At 43.3% G+C, this 27526-nt stretch overlaps 1 protein-coding gene and 2 long non-coding RNA genes across 8 annotated transcripts in view; 2 read left to right on the forward strand and 1 right to left on the reverse strand.

Moving 5' to 3' along the window:
• The window catches only part of LOC308193990, a 43670-nt gene extending 26188 nt beyond the window's left edge, over positions 1 to 17482 (forward strand). For both annotated transcript variants that reach the window (XR_013950151.1, XR_013950152.1), the window contains 2 exons: positions 159 to 217; positions 15857 to 17482. This is a non-coding gene — a long non-coding RNA (uncharacterized lncRNA). The remainder of the gene's footprint in view (positions 1 to 158; positions 218 to 15856) is intronic.
• SLC4A4 (solute carrier family 4 member 4) overlaps positions 1 to 27526 on the reverse strand; it is a 231176-nt gene that overhangs the window by 30134 nt on the left and 173516 nt on the right. For all 5 annotated transcript variants that reach the window (XM_080589204.1, XM_080589201.1, XM_080589202.1 and 2 more), the window contains 8 exons: positions 26836 to 26923; positions 25207 to 25361; positions 24629 to 24742; positions 22939 to 23113; positions 17498 to 17631; positions 12506 to 12777; positions 6959 to 7029; positions 1831 to 2019 (listed from right to left, as the gene is read on the reverse strand). In XM_080589204.1, coding sequence (XP_080445330.1) covers positions 1831 to 2019; positions 6959 to 7029; positions 12506 to 12777; positions 17498 to 17631; positions 22939 to 23113; positions 24629 to 24742; positions 25207 to 25361; positions 26836 to 26923 — 1198 coding nt within the window. The remainder of the gene's footprint in view (positions 1 to 1830; positions 2020 to 6958; positions 7030 to 12505; positions 12778 to 17497; positions 17632 to 22938; positions 23114 to 24628; positions 24743 to 25206; positions 25362 to 26835; positions 26924 to 27526) is intronic.
• LOC308193987 overlaps positions 23127 to 27526 on the forward strand; it is a 32086-nt gene continuing 27686 nt past the window's right edge. Inside the window, exon 1 of the long non-coding RNA XR_013950147.1 lies at positions 23127 to 23888. This is a non-coding gene — a long non-coding RNA (uncharacterized lncRNA). The remainder of the gene's footprint in view (positions 23889 to 27526) is intronic.

Below are 27526 nucleotides of genomic sequence, written 5' to 3' on the forward strand. Positions count from 1 at the left end.
AGGTCAGCTTCCAACATTAACAGATATTGAGTATTTACAAATGAGCCTAAAAAAATAGTGACATTTTTACACATTATTTAATATTGTCTCCTCCTGTTTGCCTTCTGATCTGATCTCTGATTCTTTAGGATTCTCATATTCACGTTTTTTCTCTGCAGGGACAGAGACTGCATTTTGATACAAGTTGAGCTTCTCGTGTCATCTCAGAAATCTTAAGGTATGTGCCTTTCACAAAAACATATGTTATGCCCAGATACTATTCTTTTAATAGGATTGATTTTGCAATGTACATTTAAGAAAAAAAAAGGGGGGGGGGGGGGAATTGAAGAAAATGGAAAACTCAAATTTCCAAGACAGATGTGATATTCCATGTAAATGGCAGAGTTTGAAATGGCATTGTTTTCTGTTCAAGTAATAGATCAACCCAAACAGACAGGATGAGAAACTGTTTCTTGGTTAAATCCTCTACATACTCTGAGGAGTGCGACTTTACCCGAGTCAATGCAATATCACAGTGTAAAGCTGCCACCGGTTGGGCTCTGAAGCTAAACCGGACAGGCCCCACTGTGCTTGTCTGGAGCTATGCAGGATCTTTAAGGATTTGTTCCTTCCAGGCTTCCCAGGTTCACATAGTTACAGATAAACTGAGTGGCATTCCAGGACAGATGGAATTCATTTCCTTTTTATTAAAAATAATAGAGGTTCGATTGTAACACAGCAAAACAGTAAATAAAAATCCTTGCAGGATAAATCCCATTCTGTCAGAATGCCAAAAATGGGGGACAAGTCTTACATAAACATGGCTTTTTGTTACACAAACAGAAGCTCACATGCATGTCTTCTTTCAGATGCAAACTGATGAAACTGGCAAAGGCTGAATCTTGGGGAGGGCAGAGCTACTTGTCTAGTGTGTTTCAAATGATCCCCTCACAGCTGAAAGGACTGTTTTTTGTTTGTTTTTGTTTCTTTCCCCTGCCTTTGAACATTGAACAGTTGTCATGACAAAGACAGAATAAGCAGATGCACTTGAGAGATGCATACAAGTTGGCTCTAAGTCTGAGCGAAATCTTGTTTAAATCAAGGCAAAGGTTACCAGGACATCCCTATTTTGCATCTGATCTTAAGAAAATAAATGAAATTTCTGCTTCAAGTCCCTACCACAAAAGGTATGCCAGACATGGACTGTAGGCAAGTTTTACATTTTTGAGTGTTGCAAATGCTACCTGTTAACATGAAAGATGCATCCCTTCTATGCTATACAGACCACTAGCTTACCCACTTTTCAGTGACAGAGCAAAGGGCTTCTTTTGTCCTCCCCAAACATTCCCCTTAGGCTATAAACAGGGAAACCTCTGACATTGATTAATCATCCCTTTGGCATATTTGATTTCTGTAAAATGTCCATCCAACCTACCCCAGAGTCAGTACGTAAATTGAGCTTTGTATCTGGCTCTGAAAATAGCTAGCTGAAACTATATAGGCCTGAAATACTCTTAAGACTGATAAACTACATTATTGAGTATCTTCGCTTGGAATTGTTGTCTTCAGTACCTTTAAAATCACCGTCACATCTCAATGACAGATTACAGCTCATTTTGGCTCTTCTGCTGACTTACCTGTGTCCTCCAGAAACACAGAGAGTGAAAGCTAAGCAAACCCAGGATATACCTTGGTTAACCAGTACCATGTTTTTATTGCATCAAATGCAGTCTGGCTTCCCTGAAAAGCTTTTGCCCCTCTGTGTGACAACTACACCAAGAGGAAGGCGGCTTAACTTTGCACTCTGAAAGAGTAAAAAAACAGACTGCTAGGGTGAAAGGAGAGACTTACAGTGGTTGGAAAATAGCGACTGGTCTTGAATTTCTTCAGGGCCATGGAGCAGGTGTAAGTGCCAAAAAAGAGGATGAAAGACATGAGGGTGATGTCAGGGACATAATCACAGCTGTTGCCCACAAGGTGTCCTCCATATTTCAAGCACTCCTTCTTTGTCAGAGACGACCAGTCAATGGTGGTGTTGTACTGGAGAAAAAAAGGAACATTTCCATGATGCCATGTTCACATAAACACTGCCCACACTACGATGGGAACAGAGACAGACCATCAGGAAAAATACTGTGAAGAAAATGGAGGCATGGAACAGAAGCTAAAAATCCCCGTGCTTTTGGGCAGACAGAATGAATTTTAACCCAGACAGAGGATGGTGTTAACTTTCAAACTCAGGGGTTACACCTTCAAACTTGGAAAGAAGATCTTTTGAATAGGCAATAAATAAAAGGAGAAAGCTAAGGTCTCTGTTGAATCTCTTCCCATAGCAATTTTGTGTATGAAGTACCTTTCCACATCATACTTCCAACTGCAAGGTGCTCGCTGTCTGGGCTGACAATCAAACCTAAACACTGCCAGCTTCAGAGAGGTATTTCAGACACTCTCCCCATTCCAAGTCTGCCTCAGCTGTGGTCTGCTGGACATTTCTAGGTTTTCTGGAGAGGAAGTGCCACATCAGAAACTTCATGCAGAACTCATTCATTACAAGCAACACCAAAACCAAATGTACTTCTCTTGGATGAAGACGAGCACAGTTTCCACAGCAGAAAATCACTCTCCTTGCCTAACAGAAACAAGGCTTTAGCTTGCCTAATGCCTGCAGGCAGCAAGAAACTTCTGCATAACCAGCATTGTGCCGCTGCAGTTAGGTGGTGCTCCTCCGAGCACCTCGACCAAGCAGCACCAATTGCCCTGGGCTAAAAGACAGGCATTATGGTAGTGAAGGCTGAGCAAACAAAACTAAGCTTTGCTTCCTTTTGTTTGCTTGAATTCAGCTTGTGCTGGTAGGTTGCAAATTTTGGGAGACAAAACAAATCCCCTGTGTTTACAGAAAAGCAGCCAGGAAGATGCTGATGTCCAACCTCACTCTCTGCTATACCACCTGCAAAGTACTCTGGATACAGTGCATGCCGTAAATGTCCCTGAGCAGGGTATAAGAATTACCAAAGTAGGGCAGTGGCAGAGCAGGTCTCTGCCAAGCTGGTAAAATGTGCTCAAAACCGCAGAAATGTCCTACAGCACCAGCTCACCTGCTGGGGTTCAGTGCAGCGTACACAAATACAATCATTTCAGTTCATTTCAGCAAGAGCTGAGGGTCTCTTCCTTACAATACTAGCAAATAAGATCCCACATTTGAATTTCCCTTAATAGCTTCCATCCTGATTTGAATACTTTGTTACTAAAGATGACCAACTGCAGTTGCCAGATAGGGAGGCACTATTTGTATTTAAAACGCCATTGTGGAATCCAGATCCAACAGGACATGTTAGATGATCATCTGTTTCCTAATGCTTGAGGTAAGCAGAGCCTGAGGAAGTGTCTTTTCCTCTCCCTGAGCCTGTATAATTCATAATAACATCAGCAGAGCCATGAGGACAGAACAAATACAAATACACGAGAGGCCAAGACTGCAAATGTGCACAAAGCAGTGAGCTCGCGAGGTTATTCCGGGTGCACCCAGAGAGCACCGTTGTGGGGGAGACTAGGAATTCAGAGCATGTGTGTTAATACCAAGAAAAGTTTCAAGTTATTTTAGGTACCTATAAACTTCTGCCAGTCCGGGGATTTTTAGAATCACATTGTCTCTACTCCTCTGTTTCTGTATGAAAACCCAAATGAAGGAAATCATAGTCCCAGGAACCGTAAAATTAGAGATAATGGATATTGAACAAAAACTCTAAGTGAATAAATAACGCAGAGAGAAAAGCTTATTTTACTCCAGATACTTCAGCTGTAGAAAACTTATTGCAAATATGGGCACAGAGTAATTCAGACTAACATGCAATTTACCAGGAAAAGCACGTTCTTTAGGCAAACTGTAGGATATAAAATATGCTGTTGCTTATAAGGGAAATTTTCAACAAGTAAGTTAAGCAAAGTTATATTAGAAATCTTGAAAATAATGAAGGTACTCACTGAAGACTAAAGCTTCATGGACTCATTTCGTATCTATTAGTATCTTGTTCATGTGGGTATATTGTAAAATACCTCACATATGCCTCCAAACACTGGATGGTTATCAAGTGGTCAGAAGCTGCATGTGATAAACTTCAGTTTCCTCAGCAAATTTTGTGACTCCAAAGAGCTCTAGCCAAACTGAGGCATGATTGTGCTGACAGTGATAGCAGTGAGGAAAAAAAAAACAACAACAACAAAAAACCAGCCATGTTCTTGTTTTGACATGATGCCGACACATTTGCTCTCTCAGCGGCACCAAGCAGCACCAAACTGTCCCTCATCAATAGGGTTTCTGCAGGTCTGCCCTGACTGTTGGCTTCATGGCTGCACCAGAGGGGAGAGCAGACATCAGAAAAAACAGTATTTGGGAGCAAACTTTGCGCACCGTGCATTTGCATGCATACCTCCCACAGAGTTAAACCACCGGCACTTGCATTTTTAGAGCTACAGAAATAAAACCCAAAGAGCGTTCAATAGTTAAGATTGCTGTTTGGGATACCAAAGAGCAGAAACAAGAGGACATCCCTTTTCCCACAACCCTACTACCTAAATGAATTGGTGGCCCATCCTGGAAGTGCTCGCCGCCACCCAAACATTTGGGTGGCAGCTTATTTGAGACTGACAGGCGTACAAAAGGCAGCACACAAATACAGGGCCAACCAGCAGATTGTAAATAGCTGGAAAACTCCAGGACTACTTGGGTTGTCTTTGCTCTGAGCACCAGGATACGCTATTTAGCGAGCTCTCCTGCTGCAGCTTTCAGGCTGGGACAAGGATTTGGGGCACCGGAAGAGGACTTTGTACTACAACCGTCCCTTAGTGAAAGCCCATGGATAAGCCATCTGCACAGGAGGATGGATGAGATGCGCTGTTTCCTATATCAGGGAGCTGCCAGCTATAGGAGACCCCCCCCCCAAAGTGATCCTGCTTTGTCACAGCACATTCACCTCCCTGGCCAGCTGTCTGGCGGGGTTTGTAGCAGGGCTGCTCTTCCTGTTCGCAACACCCTCATCTCTTGTCCCTGGACATTCATTTTGCTTTGAAACTACAAAAAAATAGTGCTGGCTCCCAGCTTGCTCTGCCACAGGCAAGGAAACAGCCAAGCTCTGTGCCAGGGGCTCGCTTCCCCAGCAGGGACCAGGGCTAAAGCAGGAGAGTTCAGTTCCTCCAGGGGCAGCATGGCCCCCCGGCTCTTTGCAAAATCAGCCAGAGATACAATCGGGTCTGACAGGAGCTGCCTCCAGCCCTACCGGGTGGCAGGCAGGGTGTCACAAAATGGGGTTTTGGGGAAGGAGGGCTGAGATGTCAAAACTACTGTTCCGACAAAGGACAGTTGGGAAACACAACTTGTTGGGTTTTTTTCTTGTCTCCCGGCCTGAGTTTGGTTCTTTGCCTTCCTCTAATGCATGCCTCTTCTCTCCTGAGACTGTCAATCAAATGCTAAATCCACAAATAATGAGAAGAGTCGTTCTTATTAATGAAACAGAAGTGGCAACTGGCACTCTCTTCTTGACAGGTGGATTTAGGCGTCCTGACAGCTGGCATTGTATGAGAGCTTGGGGCTGCTCATCATTTCCCCAAGCATTATTTTGTGTGACGGGCAGCTGAACAATTAGTCCCTCACTTTCAGCCCTTCCAGAAGCGGTGAACTCAGATGCTCAGAACAACAGCAAGATGACAGAGGTGGGGCTGGGAAGATGGCAAGGAGCAGTAAAGGGCACATCAGGTGCAGCATCAGGAGACCTCGCTTCTATTTCTTCATGCTGCTGCCGACCCTTTTGGGACCTTGGGGGATGCCCTTTCCTTCAGGTTTATGTCTAACTTCCAGTGCCTGAAGTGGTCCTGCACAGCATGCCAAGCCCAGAAACCCTTCCCTTTCTGCTGAGCTACCTGACGCTACACAAGAGTGGCCACCACATACAGACAAGTAGGATCTGTATTCTTCAGCCTAAGGTTACTACTCTGTCCCTCAGCTTCCTATGCATGAAACACAGAAGCATCTGAACCTATCAAGATCTGTTTCTTTCTCATCATCCAAAGCTCACCATGTGAGGGAAATCTAGAAAAGCCAGTGCTAGCCACAGAAAATCAAAGAACAGGATAGAAACAGGACCTTCCAAACGAAGGGCTGGCCACACTGGTGTCAAGAAAGAGGCCGCCATGCGCAAGCCATTACTGATATCAAATTGCACATATAGTATTCTGTATGTGGTACTACAAGAAATCCTTGGAGGATAAAGTGCGGTGTAACATTTTCATAGTGTCACAGGCAAAGGGGTGTGTGTGTCAGTGTAAGGATTTTCTTCATGTGATCAGTTACTGATCTCTTTGGCCCAGCAGAAACACTTCCTTACAGACTTCCAAGACTGTAGTCCCTGTCCTTGCAAAGGTGTATTTTAAGACAGAAAAGTAAAATACAGAAGTGGGAAAGAGAAATACATTGTGAAAACAGGCAGCAGATTTCGTGGCGAACTACGAAGAAGCCCATGAACTGCACTTTCAATCAATGCCACTGGAAGGAATAGCTGAAATAAAACCAAGCTGTAAACTGCTTGCTCTGTCATACCACAGCTCAGTGAGGAGAGCAGGGTTGGAAGCTGCCCTCGGTTTCAACTGTGCAAGCTTTTCTTACGTCAACACTCTGGAAGGTCATGGCCACAAACTGCCAGGTTATAGGAGGACATGTTCCCAAAGGAAGGTTGGAACAGCACTACCAGAATAAATACCTATTAATTTTTCCCAATTTTGGGACTGCCAGTTGATTCTATTTAACATTAAAAAAAAAAATTAGTAAGAATTTCCTCTCTTGCTGTTGTGGCTGGCCTGCTGCTTAAATATTGTCGCTTTGCTGAGTGAAAGCATGAGCGATGGAGGGATGCCAGCTCCAATTTCTTCCCCAGTCACCAAACACCACACTGATGTTTTCAAAGCCCGCCTTCCTAGAAGCCTCACTTACCATCTCGGCAGAGGAATAGTGCAGCCCATCAGCTGACGGCACAGTTGTCCCATTAAATAATGAGCTATTATCTGAAAGAGAGAACAGAAAAAGAATACTGAGAGCATGGTGTCGAAACAGCCCAGAAAGAAAGCAAATTTAAGCTCTTAAATCATTTGTTATTCCATCTTGGTAAAGCAGCAGCAGAGAGTATTTGCAATCTCTTTTCTCAAGCAAAGAGTCAAAAGTGTTTTTTTGGAGTGACTCAAGAGCAACAGTCATAAGTCACTTCAAAAAGGAAAAAAGAGTAAGGGAGACAATTCAAAGCTAAATTAACTGGGATTTTTTTTTTGGAGTTCATTGTAAATAACAAAAATAGATAGACAGCATACTATTTTGTGGTTTTGCAGTATTTTCCCAATAATTTCTGGATTAAAATGAATACAGAATTCTCATAGCTATTAATTTAAGATTATATACGTCCTCAAAATATCAAGAAAAGCAAAATGCATTGCAGAATGTGGCATAATCCCACTTTTCGGCTTTAAAAAATAGATAAGAGTTTTTGTAATTAACATGATAGAGATCATTTATTTTGCTAAAAAGGGGAGACATACACTGTGACATAGTTGCATGTTTTCCTTTTGTATTCATAGGATTAGAAATGATCTATATTTAAAAATTCAGTTAGAAATGCAATCTTGCCTGAAAATAGGCTCGTCAATTATGTCCCCCCATTTTATTTAAATTTTGCAAGTATTTCTATGTCTGGTAACAATATTAAAGTTCTGTTAAAATACTGTATAGGGCACATTTGTTTAGCTGGAGAAAATGTAAGTGTGCACACCTTTTACACTACTGAAATCATAATGGGGTCTAGATAACTAGCACAACAACATTAAATGTAGGCAGCCTCCCAGACCCTTGTAACATCTCATGATTCTTGTCAAGACATCAATTTGCTATGCCTGGAAGCAGAACTGTAGATTTTGGTGCTGACATCTTCCCTGCAACAGCACCAATCTCTTTAGAAAGGCCTGGTAAAGAAACCCTGAGTGGCCAAGGGACTCTTTAACCCCGAGGACACCAGTTGGGTGTGAGAATTGTGCCAAACCATAAGCCATGCTACGAGGATGGAGCTGAGCCTGTAAAATGATGCAATCCTTTTCCGGAGACATCAGGTCTGAGAAGAGATGGTTAATGCAGTGTTTTGTGTTCTTTTTCTGGCATCTTGTCACATCAAAACTCTCTCCAGAGGCGTGACTGATCAGGTAAAAAACCTTTTGTATAGAAAAAGTTTGTCCACTCTGAGCAGACAGATGCAGCATGGCGAGTTCAACAAGAGTCGCAGCACTGTCACACCAGTACCAAAAAACCAGCAACAAGCACACAGCCTTTATGCTTTGCCAGATACTCCAGCCTCAGAGGGCCTCCCTGCCTCGCTGTCTGCTCCACTCCTGTGTGATATCACAGGAACGCACAGTGTCAGCAAAATCTAAAAATCTCTCTTCTCTTTTTTTTTTCCTCCCCAGAATGCACCAAGAGTGCAGAGGATTTCTTTTGCTGCTTCTGATTTCTCTGTTGGCACACAGAGAAACTTTCTGCAGCTGTCCTTTTAACTCCAGCTCTGACTACTTGCTATGTGGATGATAACGTTCCTGAAAGTGGATGAAGTGTGTTTTTGTGTTTAAAGTTCTCCACCCACATTATAAAACAGTGAATGTTTGCTCAAAGACACAGACTGGAGGTACAGGGATCAAAGGGAAGCCCCTGCATGGCACACTGTTTAATTATTTCCAGAGCACGCAAAAATCCCATCAGTGATTTCAAAGGCATTACTTTAAGGTCCTGTGCGATGTCCTCCTACACACCTGAACTAATGGCCATTTGGCCCTAAATGAAAAAAAATTCCTCACCTTCTCCAAAACATGGGCAGTGGCATGACATGCGAACTCTGTGACGGAGCAACCCCGAGGGACCCAAACACTCCCAGCGAGTTAGCACCCTGCCAGATAAACCAAGAAAATCTGGAGGACAGCTCTGTGTGGTGGGAGACCTGCGTATCCCACACATAAAGCGGCTTCGACTGCTCTGAAGTTCTTGTAGGGCATCTTCGGTGATGGTACTTCCTACACTTACCTAAATCTGGTCCCTGCTCGCTGCTCATTGCAGGCTAGAGGCGGGCAGCCTGGCTGGCTTCCCCCACTGTCAGCAGAACGTGTCCGTGGAAACATCATTACAACAGCATCCGTATGAGCAGTGGCAACACGCACAAGCTGGTGGCCTGCCCAGGGCCCTGCAAGTGGGCTGAGAAACAACTGCCTGCCCCCAGAAGGCGTGATGGGGCTGGTGAGATGCTGCTGTGCAGCCTCCTGAGGCCTCTGTGAGCGGGAGCGCGTGCAGAGCACAGTGCAGAAGCTGAGCAATGCAGGCTAAGCACTGATGTGAAGACTCTGGCGCCAGATCTCAATGACAGAGATTAAAGACAGCTGTAAAAAGCCTGAATCAGAGTATGAGAGAAGAACAGCCAGCTGTAGTGTGACAAAGTCAATACAGCTTTACCTGCACTTACTTTGAGGAGGGGAAAAAAGAAAAAAAAAAACAGAAAATCTCCCCTTGTCCCCAGCACAACCTCTGACAGCTTATCAACCACAGCTAATAACACCCCCAGCAGCAACGTACATTATCTGCACTATAGGAGGAACACTGGAAAGCAATCGCCTGCTACCACATTACACATCATTTCCTAGAATCAGGCATGCCCTTTCGCTGATCTGCCATTTGCCTTTTTATTCCTTTTCCTGATATATGAGAGAAAGCCCGCAAACTTTCGGGGGGGTAAATATTCTCAAAAATGGTAGTTGATGTCCTAATGGGCTTCTGATATCTGCTTGCAAAATCTGCAACCAGCCTTTTCAGTCCTGAGCTTTGTTTTGAAGATGTTCATGATACAGCTGTGATTGGAGCACTCCTCGGATTATATTCAGAACTCCTTGCTTATGCTGTGCATCCTCCTCAATGAGTTCACCTCAGAGCCAAAGGATAAACAATACACACAGCTGCTGGGGCACAATTCACCATTGCCCTGAGCCTAGCATGGCCACCAACACTATGCAGAGCAGGTAGAAATACCCTGGAAAACCAACAATGATATTCTGCTTCTACATTAAGAAATGCACAACATGGAGAATGAGACCACTTCCATTTTGTGCATGAAATGTTACAGACTGACTCCTATTGCATGTCTATAGGTATGGAAACAGAGCAACGCATTAGCTTTAAAAATGAGCAAACCAAGAGAAGCTGTGGAACCCTTTTTGAAAGCATTTAGCTTAGGTTGTTTCCTGGCTCTTGTCTGCGACTTTGCTGCTGATACCTGTTGCATGGCAGGAGAGAGAACTTCCTCTGTAACTGTGATGATGAGCAGCTGATGTGGAAAGCTGCCTTTTCGTAAGGAGAAGGCATTAAATTTGTGCTGTCTTGGTTTATCCACAGACATGGCTATACAAATATGTGTGCATCAGCGTACTTCAGTCCCGTGAACGGTGCTGGACTGTCCCCAACCAAAGGATAAAAACAGCAGAAGGGCCCATCTACTGTCACTAGCTCTGTGAATACCTTAACCCCAGCAACTTGCACAAGGCTTCTTCCAGCTTGTTTTAGATTGAGTTTAAATATAGGATCACTGTTTGCTGCTCTGTTCCAATATAGTTTGTTGTTTCCAATCTGCTCCCTCAACTTTGGCAGCTTTTGAAACTCAGACATTACTCATACTGCTAGTCTTCATGCCTGAGGTGCCACAGACTTGCACAGGTCTATGCAGGAGTAGTTGGTGTGTCTGAAGAGACGGCCCGGAGGGCTACATGTACAGATTGCTGTCTGTATGTCCAGTATTACGCGCTCACTCTTCCTATTCAAGGTTTATTCAGTGTTACTTGAAAAACTAAGGAAGAAACATTTGAAGATGAGACTATTCCACCCTCCTGATAAAGTCCCAGATGATGCAGCCAGCAGGATCCATCCACTGCCTCAAGCCCAGCAAGGGGTCCACCGCTCCTGTTTCAGGAGACCTAAGCCCACCGTGCTCAACTACTGGCCCAGCCCTGCCTAGGGCGAGATGTGGTGGGGTTGGCACTAAGACCTGGGACCTCGCACGCAGATGTAAGGGTGCATGCGTGCATATGCATGCACAAGTGCCCACTGAAGCCAGACTTCCACTGTGTGTGAAACCTCTGCTGTGACTACACAGAAACATCAAGCAAGGCTTTGGGAAATGCTTGATTTCAAGTCATTTTTACTCTCTGAAACAAACATCTGGCTAGGAGGCAGAAAAGACGAAAAGAGCATCATGGCAGTAAGGGTCTGTGGACCTTATCAAACAACACATGCTAATCCTCCCACCACTTGCTTAGAAGGTAAAGATCAAGATTGCATTTCTGGGCACAAATCTGTTACAAAATGAAACAAAAAATGTGGGTTTCTGCCACATGCTCCGTTTCCTCTTCACATTGGAGCTGTACTGCTACATTTGCCCTGTGCGGTGGGTCAGTGCCCTGGGCATTCATTTGGGAAACTGAGACATTTGTTCCAGCATTGCCTGGTTAGAGAGAGACATAACTGGCCTACCCATTCAGCCACCAAGAGAGAAAGCACCCTGCCATTCAGATGGAAGCAGAATTAGACTAGCATTGAGTGCTTGCAGTGACTGTGCATTTAATAACTAATGTAAGCACACAGTTTATATGGATCCAGTTCCTCACACCTCCTGCAAAGAGGCAGCTAGCAGCAGCCAGATGCTTTTCCTGTTTGGCAGGTACGCCAAGATAACCTGAAGTTTACTTTGAGTACAAACCAAGTTTCTTACTCAGTCCTCATTGTTTGAAGAATCCTAGGACTGGTTACAACTTCCCTAGTGGTAACAGCCAGCATGCTTCTGTTTGTATTTGGGTTTTGTAACCTTTTGTTCCCGGTTGTATTGCCAGATCTATACGTATTCTGGCTATGCTTGCCTTGCGGCCCACGCTCTAGCAATAGGCTAAACTGATGGATATATTTCCCTTCCACTCTAATGAGGAATTGTTCATGCTTTTCCACTCATACACAGCCAAAAGGTGCAAAACCGCCCGTGTTTGGGTAACGCCCTGAATAAATCCAGCTCCTGCACTTGTCAAAATGGTACAGTAGATATCAGGAGTGACCTAAGCACCCTGGCAGTGACCTAGCCATCACTTCTGACCCTTCACAGGCTTCTCAGAGGGATGCTGCTCAGAATTAATGGCCACAGGGATGTGAGGAGACACAGGTACAGAGAGAGCTTCTCCGCTCTTAACAGTGCTCACATGAGGAGTGCCAGAAAGGTTGGCTAGAAAGAAATTCCAGTTGGCACTTAGGGTGAAATACATCCCTCAGCTTGAAAATAAAGCAAAGATGGGATACCTGAAGAAAACTGATAAAGGATTAATCTACCACATTATTATCTGGGCCACAGCACAATTTAAAAACAAAACAAAACAACACAAATGAGATGTTCTGTCTGCAAATTGGAGGGCCAATAAAACATTCTCTTACCTGGACCCAGTGGTTCACAGGCACAAGAGAAATGTGTGATATAATCCACCTTGAACTCGGAGTTGATCGGGTAATAATCTGCCAGCTTGATCATCTTCTTGAAAGCATCATAAATGAAGATGAAGCTAATAAGAGAGGAGAAACCTTCTTCGGTGAAGCGTGTGAAGTACTTGACCAGGAAGCTGGCGTCAGTAGCAACAAGAATGAGACACTGGAAGGCTGACCAAAGGCCAATCCAGAGACGAAACTCCAGGTAGTCAAAATCATTGTCTCTGCAACAAAACAGTGGTGGCAGGAAAGGAAAATATCAAGGATTAGATAAATTCATACAGAATTGCGCTTTCTAGTGAGAAGTGGAAGAATGTGTGGACTCTGGGACCTGGCCGTATTTAGACTAAACGAAAGTGTTCCCAAGTGCTAAGCTCTGTTTTCAGCCAGTCAACTCCATACAAGTACCTTGTACAGTTTAATAGCTGAGGTGGCAGAAAAGCTTGCACAAGTGATCAGTCTTGCTTCCACCTCCACTGCTAAATGTTACCAATGAATTCAAGCTCTTTCTAGGCTTCCCAGGACAAATCCTCCTTTGGCAAAGACACACAGAGTTGTAAAGGCCCAAACATCCAGCTGTCCAGCCCAAGAGCAGCTGAACTCAGACAGCCTTCCACCAGATGAAGATGTAACCACAGTTTACAAACCTCCTTTAGAAAAGCAATTTCCTGCCAAGCCTCCCACTCAGGAGACCGCATTTCCATGTCTCATGCCCTTACATTATCTCAGAAAAGTACCAGCAGCACATAAAGAAACACAAAGCAGAAAATGACCAGCCCTTGGTGCCAGGATGTGGCACGCTGCTGGGGATGATGGGGTGAACCGTATCATTGCTTCCTGGGAAGTTTGTTTGCCCCTTGTTTGCTGCTTAAGACTGCCATATCCTAACAGCACCAAGTTCAAAGGGAGGCTTTTAAGCCCAAAGAAATAAGAAAATCAAACAGCAAAGAAGGTAAGGCGCTGCCAAGGAGATTACTGACCATTCTGGGAAAAGGAGCTGGAGGAAGCAGGGCCAAGCCCCAGCCAGAATAGCCAGCTGTTTTTTCGTGGAAGCCAGGTAGCCCTGCCCTGCCAGACTGCAGTGTGCAAAGGAAGGGGAGGAAGACAGTTTCAGTGGAAAGTCTCAGAGCAAAGTCTCTGACAGTATTGAAAAGCTGTGGAGAGGAGACAGAGCCCGGGAGTTTATCCTTTCTTTCCCCCAACAACCTGAGCACTTCTCCCTGTGAACTTTCCTTAAAAAATAAATAAATAAAAGGAGCAAAAGCCCACTTCAAAACACCTTAGGAATGCAGGCTACACCAGATAACCACCCACAGCTCTGAAACATAACAGCATAAAAGCAACTTCAAGTCACTCTCAAAGGCATGAGAGAGAAGGAAATTGCTAGATGGCCCTGAAGACAAACGCTTCCAGGCCTGTTTGCGCTGAGAGGGAAGGCGCTGGTCAGCATCAGCTCCTCCTGAGCACTGTGAGTGCCTCAGGGATGGCTTAGCTCCTAGCACTAAGGGTGGTTTTAGCTCAGTGGCAAAACACCTGGCAGAGCAGTTGCAACCTGGCAAAACAGGATGCCTTCAGAACTGGCAACAAGCTGGTTCTACTGTATATTCAAGTCCCCACTGCAGATGGACTCCCTCAGACTTCCTGTAGTAATAGTGAAAAGTAACCTTGCATCGCCTATGTACGTGCTTTTACACACTATTTCCAGGAGTCGGAGTGACCCAAATAGACGTGGTCTGACTCGGTGTGCTGTTTACGCACCTCTACCTTTTGTCAGCATTCGTCCACGGGCATTGAACTTTGCAGCAGTTTGGTACTGTGCTCTGGGATTCACCCAGCACCTACCCCATCCCCAGCAGAAATGCTGGCAGACAGAGGGGCTTGAGGACAATTTTATAGTGCACGGTATAAAACTGCAGAGTGGAGAAGAGTACCTGAACAGAGGGAACTACACCTAAACAGGGGAAACTACAACCTCGTAATTGTAAAATTGGAGAAAATGCTGAAGACTAGTCAAGGTCCCAGGTAAACGCTTGCTACTGGGCATTTCTGTGAGGATCCTGGGTCGATGTCATGTAGGCTCAGACAGTGTCGGGCATCTGCATTCAAAACAAGTCTCCGTAATATTTTCTCCTTATTGTAGACAAAAATCTCAGAGAGGGCTGCAGCCTTCTCACACAGAGTCTGACCTGGAAAGAGGAGTAAGGAGCAAGCAAGAAATAGTGATGATTTAGAAAAAGAGAAGGGGAAAAAAAGATCCCAGTGGCAGATCTATGAAATATCCAGACTCGGTGTCTTAGAGAGAAGTAACTGTTGTCCATCTGACAAGTGTGAAGAAGATGGTTGGCAGAAGCCCAGATATTGTCCTGACAGCACCCTATTCAAGAAGTTCGAAAGTTTTGAACTATTTTGTTTTTACCCCTCAAACTCCCACAGCACTTCTGAAACTTACAAAGCAAATGAAAATGCACAGGACATTTCATGTACAGAATACAGCAGAAGAAACACTTCGTCCTTGGTTCATTTTTTTTCTGGCATCCCTGCAGAGGATAATTTCCAAACACCCCTCTTTTGTGTCTGGAAGGCAGAAGGGCTGGGAGTGCTTTTCAGGGTGGCTGAGTATATTCCCATTGCTCCCAGCCCAAACGGGCTGACACCATGCTGTAAGATGGGAGCACCAGGCCTAGGCAACTTACCTGGTCGTTAGGGTGATAACTGAGAGTAACCTAAGTCCTCAGTTCTTTAACTTAATCAGCAGCAAACTGAGGTTAAATTCAAATTTAAGTGTTTTATTATATATTGCCAACCAAATTCTTCACAGCAGAGTTTTAATGTTTGATTTACTACACCAAATGGGGGGAGGAGAGCAGAGAAATAGGATGGGATCTGCAGAATAGGACAATACACAACTGCACTGTGCTACTAATGAAGACCTGATCGTGATGTATTCTGAATTGCTTTTGGGAATGCTTGCTGTTATTCAACAGAGGCTTTCTTAGGTATCTGTACAAACACACACTCTTTAAATGAATCAGTAGATGGGAGGTCTTTCTCATTTTGCTCCCAGCAGGAAACAGGGTGTTGTGAATATGAACAACCACAAATGCATTATTGAAAATCAGAGTACTTGATTCCAATTTCCTTGTGAGAAAGAGTCCCTCAAAAAAATCCTGCCCTTCTGCTCCAGCAGGTTGTTAGGACAATAGCTTTTATAACCACCACCTCCTCCTCTAGTTAAAAATAACCACCTTCTCCCTCCCAAAGCCACTGGAAGTTTTTTTCCATCTTGCTTTTTTTTTCTTCCAGGTGCAGCACCTGGGCAGACCTGCAAACCAGACACAAACAGGACATGATTGTGCAGACAGTGCCAAGGACAACGGCAGTCCCAGAGCCAGGCAGGAGGAGACAGCATACCATTTTAAGGTGCAAGAAGTCTCTCCCTGGCATCCTCGAGTCCAAGATGAACCTCTGCCTGTATTGGTATAAATATGGCTCTAATGAAGCCAGAATGGGCTCTTCAAACCCAATAATACTGATTAAAATAGCACTAGTTTTGACAGTGTGGCACAAGAATCAGACTGTGCCCATTTCACCCCGAGTTGCAGGACATTTGCGCGCACAGCTTATGCTGCCACAAGCATTATCAATGGAGTTTAGTAACCAGATGAAAACAGCTCACTCCAAAGGAGTCCACTGTATCACTGTGTAAGTGGGATCACGTGTAAAAATACTGTCTGCCTTCCAGAAGCTCTGTACCTCAGAAGACTTTTCTGATGTGTAGGGCTTTCATAGGAAAGGCACGGTAATATTGGATCTGCTCAATTATTTCTGAATAAGTACCCACATAGCCCACGTGTAATGAAGAAGGAGATTAAAGAGCCAGTCCTGTACCATACCTCCTGCCTTATTGCAACCTGCAGCCATGTTTATCTTAGTAATTCAATAGCCATTTTCTAAAAATAACTACAATTGGAACAAGATATGTTCCACATAATGGGTGACTGCTTTTGAAAGAAAGCTCAGCAACACCAATCCAAAAGCCTTTGATTTTTTGTCCTGCAATACAAGTATTTGCGATGTTGTGAACTCTCCCTGATGGGTGAAAAGAGGGCCATGAGATCTGGGGTATTTTCTGTATAACTCAATGTTATCTATTTTCTAAACACCCTCCAAAATACCAGTAGTCCTACAAGTAAAGTTACCAATGAATATGCTGATTCCATTAGGGATTCTCATTATATTTTCCCAGCATTGCAGATATGGAAATAACAAATGAGAACACCTAATAGAACAGGCTTCCCCTTAGCTCTGGGTTTCAGCTGTTAGCACAGCATATGTGCTAACGCTGTTAGGAGGGAGCAGAACCTCTTTATGCTAGTTAAAAGACAAAAAAAAGCAGAAGCATTTAATGCAGCACAACTCCACCTAGGAATTCTGGGAACAAACAGAGTTGTGTAGCTGTTTACATCATAGGTACTTTTACTAGTTACAGCAATTACTTCAAATGAATACTAATTTAAGGACAAATTTTTGGTAACCTGGAGACCTAAGGGATCCTGTTAGGGAAATCCCTGAGGGTTGGAATTGCTTCCTTTGCTGTGATGGGAAACACAGCAATCAGGAAAACATATGCAGCTGTCAGGGAGGAACAAGCATACTAACTGAAAGTAGCGCAGACTTCTCATTGAGCGCAGACTTGGCAAAGCATTTCCAAGAGGCCCAATGGAGATGCGCACCCACACACCGGGCAGTGCTCGGGGGTACACGTGCCTGTGAAAATCTCAGATGTGATAGCACTGAAGTCTCAACAAGGAACAAAGCAGTGTTTCACTTCATGCACTAACCCCCCTCCTTCCCCACCACAAGCCATCTCGTTCCCTAACTAGTATTTTATTAGTGTGAGACATTACTCTCCTCCTCCCGCCCGCCCTCCACCCTTTCACTTACTTGCTGAAGTTAAAGAGAAGCCGTTCAAAGACAAGGACAGGTCCTGTGCTGCTCAAAATTGTGAGTGGCTGACCAGCAAAAAGGCAAAATATCGCTCCGGTGACTGCTGTGCCCAGAAAGCTCTCCAACACACCCTGCGGTAGACATAGTGGAGATGTTAGTTCTACTGAATAACCCTTTCTGTTAGCACTGCTGCAAGAAAATCAGTTGTTCCAGCAGTGACTTGCAGTGTGCTGTATGCTGCTATATCCAAAACTAAGGGAAGAACATCTTCAGTCCTCTCCTGCAGCCACACAAAAAGAGGTATTCATCTCAACAGTTCACAGTTATCCAGGATAACCACCAACCCCCATAGTTATTTCTGAGGCCCAGAGTTTAATAACGCTATATTTTATCTTTGATAAAGGAAATAAAGTGTTTTCAAAGACCACTTAAAAGGATATGAGAACTCACTGAAGATATCCCACATCTTTGACAGTAAAGGCATGCATGGCTCAGACAGGGCAAAGCATGGCTAAAGAGCAGTGCTGATGTCCTCCAGAACATCAGAGGGCTTTTTTTCTCCTTCCTCCAAAAGAACAGATACTCCTAGATAAACAAGATGCCTCTCTTTCAAATAGTTATTCTAGTAAGTGAGACACAAACCAAACAAGGCTACTTCATCCAGCAGTCATGTGTCGAGACCCAAGTTCATCAGATGTCACCAGCAAGTAATAAATTCCACATATAATGGACTCTGCAATTACCTTTGGCATGTGTGGCAAAACAGCTTCACTGGGGAATGATAAATGGGCGTGCTTGATGTGTTCTTGGATTTTCATCTAAACTATAGCTGGGCAATACCTATTTTTAAAATGCAAGCTGCGGGTGCAATATAAATGTCATATTTTCTTGCCAGTAACATGATTATTGACAGAGCATCCATCATCTAACAAAAAAGGCAAAAATAGGTGGACCTAACCTCATTTGCTCTTCTGCAAACTAATCTGCAAGATACATCTAGCGTTTAAGCGAGATACTCTTCAACTAAAAACTGAACCTAGACTCTTTATTTAAGCTGTGTTTGTCACCCTTACTGAGAGTATTTACCCAACAACCAGGGGCAGATTTCAGCATAGACTTACATGCCTCACTGTGTTTCTGTCTGAATCAGCAGCCTGAATCCTGCACGTGCTAAGCAGCCAGCAATTAGAGGCACACGCAGATCCTTCATCCATGACAAACTGCAGGGTTGGGGCTGCAGTTTTTCTGACTTATCAGTGGTAACACAAAGAATTTAAGTTTTGTGGCTCTGTTTCTTGGAAAGACCCAACTTTCTGTTTACAGTGAGAAAAGTATATTCATACTGTCACATGTCAAACCAGCATGTCACTATGTAGAGCAGAAAAATTTTATCTACTAAATTACTAGCAGAACTTTCTATGAAGCCATCAGGAACTATTTTTCTGGCCACAAACCTGATCTCAAAATATCAGTGGTCAGGTAACTGCTATTGCTGGCTAACAAAAGCACCAGTAAGGCAGCTGTGCAGAGAAGCAAAAGGCAGGAAAATTTAAAAGCAGTCTGGTTTCTGCCACGTGTTCAGTCACCTGTCAATCTAAGAAAACTACTGATGTGAGTAGAGTGGACGCAAACAACCTTGCCTTGGCAGGAGGTGCCATTCTTGGTCTTTTCCATTCCTAACTGCTACTGGTAAAGCCCATCATAACAAACATGGTCCTTGCAGGGGTCAGAGCAAGGGAGATCTGCTTGCTGTACTACCACACAAAGATTACACTTTTTTTTTTTTTTTTTTTTTTTTTTTTTTTAACAGGGGATACAGACGAGAGCCTACAGGCATTTGCTTGTTGCCTTTGGGGGACTTGTGAGGATGAGACAATTGCTCTCAGCAAAAGGAATGGTATTCGTGCAGCTGATCCCCCTTCGCTCCTTCTGCATTACTCACAGAGGGCCCTCACGGCCAGTGCATCTGGAATCTCTTTTCCCCTGCATTCTTCCACATGTCTGCAGCTAAGAATAGTGTCTTTTCTCAGAAACATAAAACTCCGAAGTGAGCTTTTAAAGAAATGTTGGCCATGTCAGGCTCTCCAGGACAGACAGCATGGCCCAGGCAATTCGAGCACCTGATCCGGGGTGGTCACATAACTGTTTACAAGAAACAAGAAGCACAAATGTGGTAGTCTCAAAATTACTGTTTTCTATGAAGATAAAATGTTTGGGAGGAAAATTTTTACAGGTTGCTGCTCAGATGTAGAAGCTGATGTAAACTAGTAGTCAATGAGGCTCTGCCAATGTGAAAACATCCTGAGGAAGATGGCCTGTGACAAAGAGCCCTCTCTTTGTCTCTTCACAACACTGGAGCCTCCTGTGAGGGCCAGGTCTTGCTCCTGCATTACTTTCCCTTCCTTGCATTTTTGGCTGTGAAGATTCAGTGCAGCTCACTCCGTTGGATGTCTTGCAGAAAAGCACGCTTCTGAACTAACTTTTTCCACTGCAGAAATACAGAATGGTTTGAAGAACACTTGACATGAACCCGGACTCTGATCCCACCGAGCAGCTCCCTGGAGGAGCAACTTGAACTGGGTAGCTTGGGACATTTCACTCAGATTGACAGCACAGGAGCATTTGAGCATAAAGAACACACAATTTTACTCTTCTGCTGAAAACCAGCAGCCAAAAACCTTTCCAGACTCCCACAGCAGCCAAAGAAACCCAACTCCTTTTCAAACAATGATGGTGAATAAAGGCTTGTTGAATGGAGGTGGCCAAAGAAAAGCCAGTTGTGCCCGGACTCTCTAAACCTTGGACCATCAGTGAGCTGTTCAGAGAAACTGGGGGTACTTCAATTTTAAATCACTTGCATAGGATTGCTGTGAGTTTGTGGAAGCTTTCAACATTTCTGCAACTATGAGGAATGGGTTCAGCAGAGAAATTTTAGAGAAAGACTGAATTAAACAGGGCCCCAAAACATATGAACAGGCCAATTTTAGCTCTGCAAGCTGCTACGCCTGGAGAGAAATATCAAGAGGCTAATTCCCTCCTCACTGAGAACACACATCTGAGAAGCAAGGGACAAAACATTCAGCAGGACTTCTGTGTTTTCTTTCTGCTTCTCCTGGAACTTTTGTCATAAACGGCTATGCTGTGTTTATATTTGCTCCAGAACTTCCCTGTTACCAAAGTGATATTTTTAACTGCAAAGCATCAATGGTTTCCCTTTTCACCATGGAGAATAAATCACTGAGCTCAAAACAGGCTGTTCCTGCAGCTTTTGTCTTTCTAGGGACTTGCTTTTTCTTTTTTTTCTCTGAGCAGTGGGGAAATTCATGCTGGGTTTTATCTACTGCAGAGAAAACTATGAACCAAATGCAGTCTGTGTTTTCTCTTTCACCTTTCTCCCACATTGTGTCTCCCCTCTTATACAGTTCAGTCTCAAAAATATTTTGGTGAAACAAGACTGTCATGTTCAACAGATGACTGCCAGAATAAATCAGAGGAAGGTCGCGTACTCAAGATATAATCACATCAAGAAGGTTTATGAGGTTCTTGGAAGAACCTCAGCAGAAGAGATGTGTAAGCAAAAAACCTTTATGCATCAATCCCTGGCAAGTATAAAACAGCAGAGGGGTCCCCCCAGAGCCCAAGGATTGCCAGCTCTTCTCCTGGAGGCCTACCTTGTTTTATCTCTGCTTTCCTTCCCAGTTTTCTAATGTGGACCCTGGCCGCAGAAATTCTCCCAAGGAAAGACGGGCAGCAACAAATAATGGTTGCAAACCATTTATGAGTCTGTGCACTGCTGCACCATCGAGTAAATCTTGGCAAGGGAAAACCACCAAGAGGACCCCTATGGAGGCCATCTTTGGTGTTTCCCATGCTGCTGGAAAACAGGTACCAAACGTAATAATCTCCTCCTGTTGCAGAGCAAAAAGGAGTAGATTCCTCCTTTTTGTTGATCCAGCAGCCAAAACAAAAGACAGCATGTGCATGTGTCTTGTTCGAGCAATATAACCAAGTGCAAGCAACAGGACTGGCACTGCTTAATGGGGCAGTGATTTTACCATTTGTAAGATAAATGACACATTTCCAAGTTCTTGAAATGCAGAATGCTTTTTTTTTTTGTAATAATTTCTTGAGGGTTGTTTTTTGTCTGTGAGCATTAAGAAACTATACTGTCCGTTCCAGTGACAAAAATATTTTCCAACTTGACAGTAGACGTTTACTGGATACAAAGGGATTCAGAAAGACTTTTTGGCACAAGTGCATGATTACGTGCACTAAATTTGAATCAGGTAGCATTTCCTCTCCCTACTTTAAATATTGTACCATGTACAGGTACAGAGCAGGCAGACATTCCCCTGCTGCTTTATGATAGAAGAGTGATGATCTGTGGTGGATCCTGGAGGCTTTTTCATTCTCTGCTTCCATGTGCTATTATTTCTTTTTAAGGGCGTGCATCATGCATCTGTTCGCACAACTGCTGGGTAGCTAAGTTTTGGAAGTGGAAAACCATATTTGTACAGGGGGAGGATGTTTGGCACTCCACCAGCCACTGACTCTTTCTCTAGCCTGTAATTTATGATAGGGAAGTTGAGAGGTCTGGATAGATGCCCCCCTTTTCTATGTTTGTTTAAATTAAATTTGCATAAATGAATAATTCAGTCACTTGCTACAAGCTTGATTATTGTTAGGACATTCAACATGGCTGCATTGAATCTGTCTAAATAAAAGCTATTACATTTTCTTCCTTATTAAAAAAAAGGAAATACTAAAGCATTCTCTCAGAGCATAATTCTGCTCTGTCAAACACAATCTAGAGCAGTGCTAAAACTGAATCCCTTCCTTTAGAGTTCATGTAAAACTAAGCCATGCCTTGAAGCCCCTACTTTTGTCTTTACCACTGACCCATTTGGTCTCCAGATATGCAATATGCTTCCCAGAATCTGATTTTCCATTATCACAGAATTTGTATTCCTAAAGAATTTGCATTTTTTTCTGCTACCACATCACCTAATTCACTGCTTTCCTATGAATCTTCGTATTTCCTTTCTGCCAGAGAGGCAGAAGTCCAGAGATTGCAAGAATCATGCAGAGAATACAGCGCTATGCTCTGATGACATGGAAAGTCTGAATCAGACTTAGTAAACTTAATTTGACTGAAACAGTACAACCAAGACAAAACACAGAGAGTAGATCCAAAGAACTTCTCTATATAGAAGGAGCAAGGATGCTAAATTCTCTGTTGATTGGCCATCTTTCAAACACCATTTAAGGTAACCGTATGTACAATTTTTCAAAGGACAGCCATCCAACAGCAGAGAAAGAAAGCCAGCTTTCAGTGGAAGTACGTGATACCTCTGTTAATTGTACCCAGAATTCAGTTCTGACCGTAGATAGTAAGACGAGTCAGCTCTGATTTGTTGCTTCTGAAAGCTGCTGCTAACCTGCATGTTTTCCGTAGCATCACCAAGTAGTCCTCCAAAAGTTATAGCATTGGTCACTGTGGCCAGGTAAATGAAAAGAATAGCTGAAAGGGATTGAATATTTAAAGCGTCGTAGAAGTCACTGGCGAAGAACGGTGCTTTCCTCTTTATGTCTTTGATTAAGCCACCACAGAACCTGAAAAGACAAGCAAGAGGAGACTTGCGTAAAATGTTTTACAGTGAAAGTCACTAAGATAAGTAATGAGAAGCACTGCCAGAAGTGAAGGATGATCTGAAAGGAGTGAGGTCATCATATTACATAATAGTCTTATCACAGTGGCGATGGTCCAGGGATATCACTGAGATAAGGTTTTAAAGAAAGATAGTATCTTGACCACGTGATGCTGCTGGAAAGAGACAAATTTCAGAAATACAAGTCCTACTTCTGCTTAAACAGACCACAAAAGTTTGCAGTTCAGGAAGCTTGTCTGTTTTTTTACAATTATATTGGTTGATGTAATAAAACATATTAACTCTAGTCTAAACCCTTGCCTAAATTTCTCCACATGGCAGACACAATGGTTGGGTGAGCCAAACAATCTGCTAAATGGAAAAAATGCTTCAACCTATTAACCAGAAAAAGAACTGGGAGTAAAAATGCAACTAAGTGAAATCATCTTGGACAGCAAAAGAGCTGCACTTCCAGACTTTTTTTTTTATTATTATTATTTTTACAATCTAGACAAGACAGTATTTAACTCTTAGGAACTCCATATAGCTTTGATTCTACCAACATGAAAATTGTTTTTGTTTTGCCTCTTGTTCCCTTGCATACAGTTCACCACCAACACTAACTCACACGTATTTGACACACCACAATTCAGCTGTCTCCTGGGCTATACACCGACCAGAAAACCCCGCACCAGCATCGCTGCAGGACTGTTCAGACACTATGCAGAGCTACGGGGCGGGTAAGCACATATTACATTCTGACCCAGAACGAGGACTTATTAACTGCTTTGTATGCACTACTGTATAAATTCAGACTTTCAGATTTTTCCACTAGAATTTAGATATTCTACTAAAACCTCAAAAAATATAGCATGGGAGGGAGGTTACAACAGCAACACAATAAATTGACGCTGAAGTGCTGAGTGTGCTGTTTTATGGTCACCTGCATTCACACTCCAGTGGACTTTTATGTGGCATAGAAACAGAGCAATAAAGCAGAGAGGAAGGCCTCAGGCTCTGTTACCTTATGTATTTCTATCCTATAAAAGCCTTCATCCATTCAATTGCACTGTAACAGGAATGTCTGGAAAAGACAACTTCGCTGCTTCTGGCTAAAGCACTTCCAGCAATCTGAATACAAAATGGAACTGTACCTGCCACATTTACATCCCTCACAGCTTTGTCTAACTTCACAGGCACACAGACTCTCAATAGCCAGCAAGTACCTTCTTTCATTTTTGAGTGCCTATGCTTAGTAATTTTTCAGGGCTGGATTTCAAAACCATTCAGTCTCAAATTGGGCACTCAAAACCACAGGATGTATTCCGGGGGGGGGGGGGCGCGGGTCACAGCTCATCCTGCGTAGATTCAAACAGTATTCTGGGGTGCACAGTTGAAAAGATGAAACTTTTCTCAAAGGTAAACATTGTCACTGTGGATGGATCACACCAGCTACATCACGTTGAGCAGTGTTACTGACCTGCCAGTTCGCTGCAATTCTTCACAGTCCCCATGGCCCCCACCGCCATGTCCACCGTCATGAGGCGTGTCTCCATTCATCTGCAGATTTTCTCCACCAGAGTACATGTTTTTCCTAAGCAAGAACACAAGCCAAGCTGAGGCTCAGTGCATTGCCTGATGGCTCCACAAAACAGAATAAAGATAGAGTTCTGCCAGCCAAGTGTTAGACAGCCTTTCCTGAAGCCGTGTTATATGAAGGAGACTTGAAAGCTGGCCTTTTGGAAGCCCAAATGGAACATAGCACGTTAGAAAGCGCAAACAGAACCCCCGGAATATCTGGATACTCATTATATCATGTATATCATTATGTCCCTGCACCACCACTCAAAAGGTACAGAACTGCAAGAACAACCTTCTCCACTTTATTAAGAACGACCTTAAAATATCTCTAGCGCTTTCTAGAGAAGGAGGCACAGACACAGGTCACAGTGCAGTTACTTGATAAACCCGGTGCAGCTTGTCTTCTTGTCAGCTTTTCAGAAGTGACACGTGCTGTCCTTCATCACAGAGATAACCCTGCCCGTCTCCTGCCGGTACCTTTTATCTGAAGATGGAAGAGACTTGGGGGGCTCTATCCTAATGGCTGGATCCCATTCCCCAGGGGGGAGCACAATAACTTCATCCAGAAACTCATCGATGCCAGCAATCAGGTCCTGCCGATCCTTGGCTTTATAGGCAATGTCGTGGAACACCTGCAAGGAAGGGAAAGACTCCATGTAGCAAAGCTTTGTGTCTTCTGCAGCCCAGACTCCATAGGCAGCTACTGAGTTTTACTCTATGAAAAAAACAACTCATTAAGTCTCAAAAACCTCTCGAAAATGTATCAGGACACTTGTCACAAGGGTGCATGAACCTCAGGAAAGCCCTTTCTTCAGTTGTGCAATGACAAAGATTCTTTTCTTTAGCATTTCTGATTTTTAGCAAACTGTGCATTTTTAACCTTTGTCAGAAATGTTACCAAAGCAATTACCTACTTCCTTCATTCAAAAAAAGAATTTTCCAATAAATAAGGAGTGTCAATTATACTTTGAAAATACACTTTAACAATGACAATTTTTGTTGCTATCTTCTATGTCAGCTTATTTAAAAAAAAAGGGTTCGTTTTCAATCTGTGAAATAGAAATGATGACAATATTTACTCCAAAGTAAAAACAAGACATAAAACCTAGTTTACTGAAAGGCCTTGTATTAGTATTAGAAGAGAGAATGAGAAAAGAGAGAAAAAAAGAGCACTGATGCTGAATTTTACAGAAATCTTTTGGACTGCTTGGAGGGAAGGCGGACCAGCACACGCAATAAGACTTAAAAAACAAAAGAGTCAATGGTCGGGTAAGAGAGAACTTTGGAAACTAGATCATTGCTCCAAACACTGAGGGCATGATGACAGAAAACAAAAGAGCTGGGACCAGGCGAGCACTAGCTAAGTGAACTGTACAGAAGCAGAAGACTGGGAGATAGCAAGAAATAAACATAACGTAAATCAGCCACAGATTCACAGAACCTAAAAGACACTGGAAGAAAAAAAGCTGTAAATGTATATGGAAAGCACAGTCATCTTATTGAGGTATATGATTAACAAATAATTGCTAGCTACTCGTGGATAATATATAAGCACTGCATAAATTAAGAAGTGTTCTGGGATACAGTGCAACACAGAATAATATATCCTTGGTGTAAACATTTCTGCAGTAATTACCTGGAGTGCAGCTGTGGGTTACTGTGATTGTAAAATGTGACACAAGACGCACACCACAACGCAAGTCCATAGATTAATTCAAAATCTATTTAAAAGAACAATCGCTAGCAGGAAAATAAGCATGATGGACAAAAACTTCCTATAGTTATGCTTTTATAAAATCATGAAGGCAAATTAAATAGTTATGTAAACAGATGGAATTGTTAAGTGACATCTGGGTATTTCAGCTTTACGTGCATCCCACCCACAGGCGTGCTCCGGTCAGCCATGCTGGAGGAGAAGGCATCATTATTACTAGTGAAGTGATACCCAGGAGAACTGATTTCAGCAGGGGATGGGATGGGATGGGATGGGATGGGATGGGATGGGATGGGATGGGATGGGATGGGATGGGATGGGATGGGATGGGATGGGATGGGATGGGATGGTTCAGTTGGACATTCAAAGATCTAGTTGTAAAAGCCACCTACCTCATCAGACATCAGGGTGGCAATGGCTCGGCCAATCTCATGATAGGATTTTGCTTTGCCCTTAGGTCCCAGTAGAATGAAGAGAAATCTGACAAAACATACAAATTGTTCCCATTTAGGATAGAAAAATGTATCACTTACTCCTTATACAGTACCTACATGTAAATTCAACTTAAAAAAAAAAAAAAAAGTTTTGCCCCTTGTTAGAGAGACCCAGAAGCTGCCAGTGGTTAATGAGTCTCACTGATGTGAAAGGTAAGATCATCACTGCTCTGGGCAGCCACAGAGGTTAGTGAGTGAAGAGCACCCTAGACACTATCTGTCTGAACCCAGAGGATAACCATGTTAGCTACTCCATGTGAAATTTCTACATTTCAATCTCCATCAAACACAGGGAAGAATTTACTATGTCATTTACATCATATAGTAGTTTTCAGAGTTGTCACCTCCCTTGAAGTCAATGGGAGTTCAGCAACCCCAATATCCAGGCCTTGCATCCACAGGAGGCACTGAGCACAGGACTTGTGCAGATTTCTCATCCAGTTCATTTATTTTTCTGTGTGTAACACTATGTTCCACTTCAGGTATCTTGGAGTACAAGTCACACCCTGCATCCCAATCATACTTGCTCTAGCGAGCAAGATACTACCCAGAGTTTTCCTCTCAAAAAGCTGTAAAATTAACCTTGAGA

Source organism: Anser brachyrhynchus (genome assembly GCF_964034855.1).
Source record: "Anser brachyrhynchus genome assembly, chromosome: 4".
NCBI classification, from domain to species: domain Eukaryota; kingdom Metazoa; phylum Chordata; class Aves; order Anseriformes; family Anatidae; genus Anser; species Anser brachyrhynchus.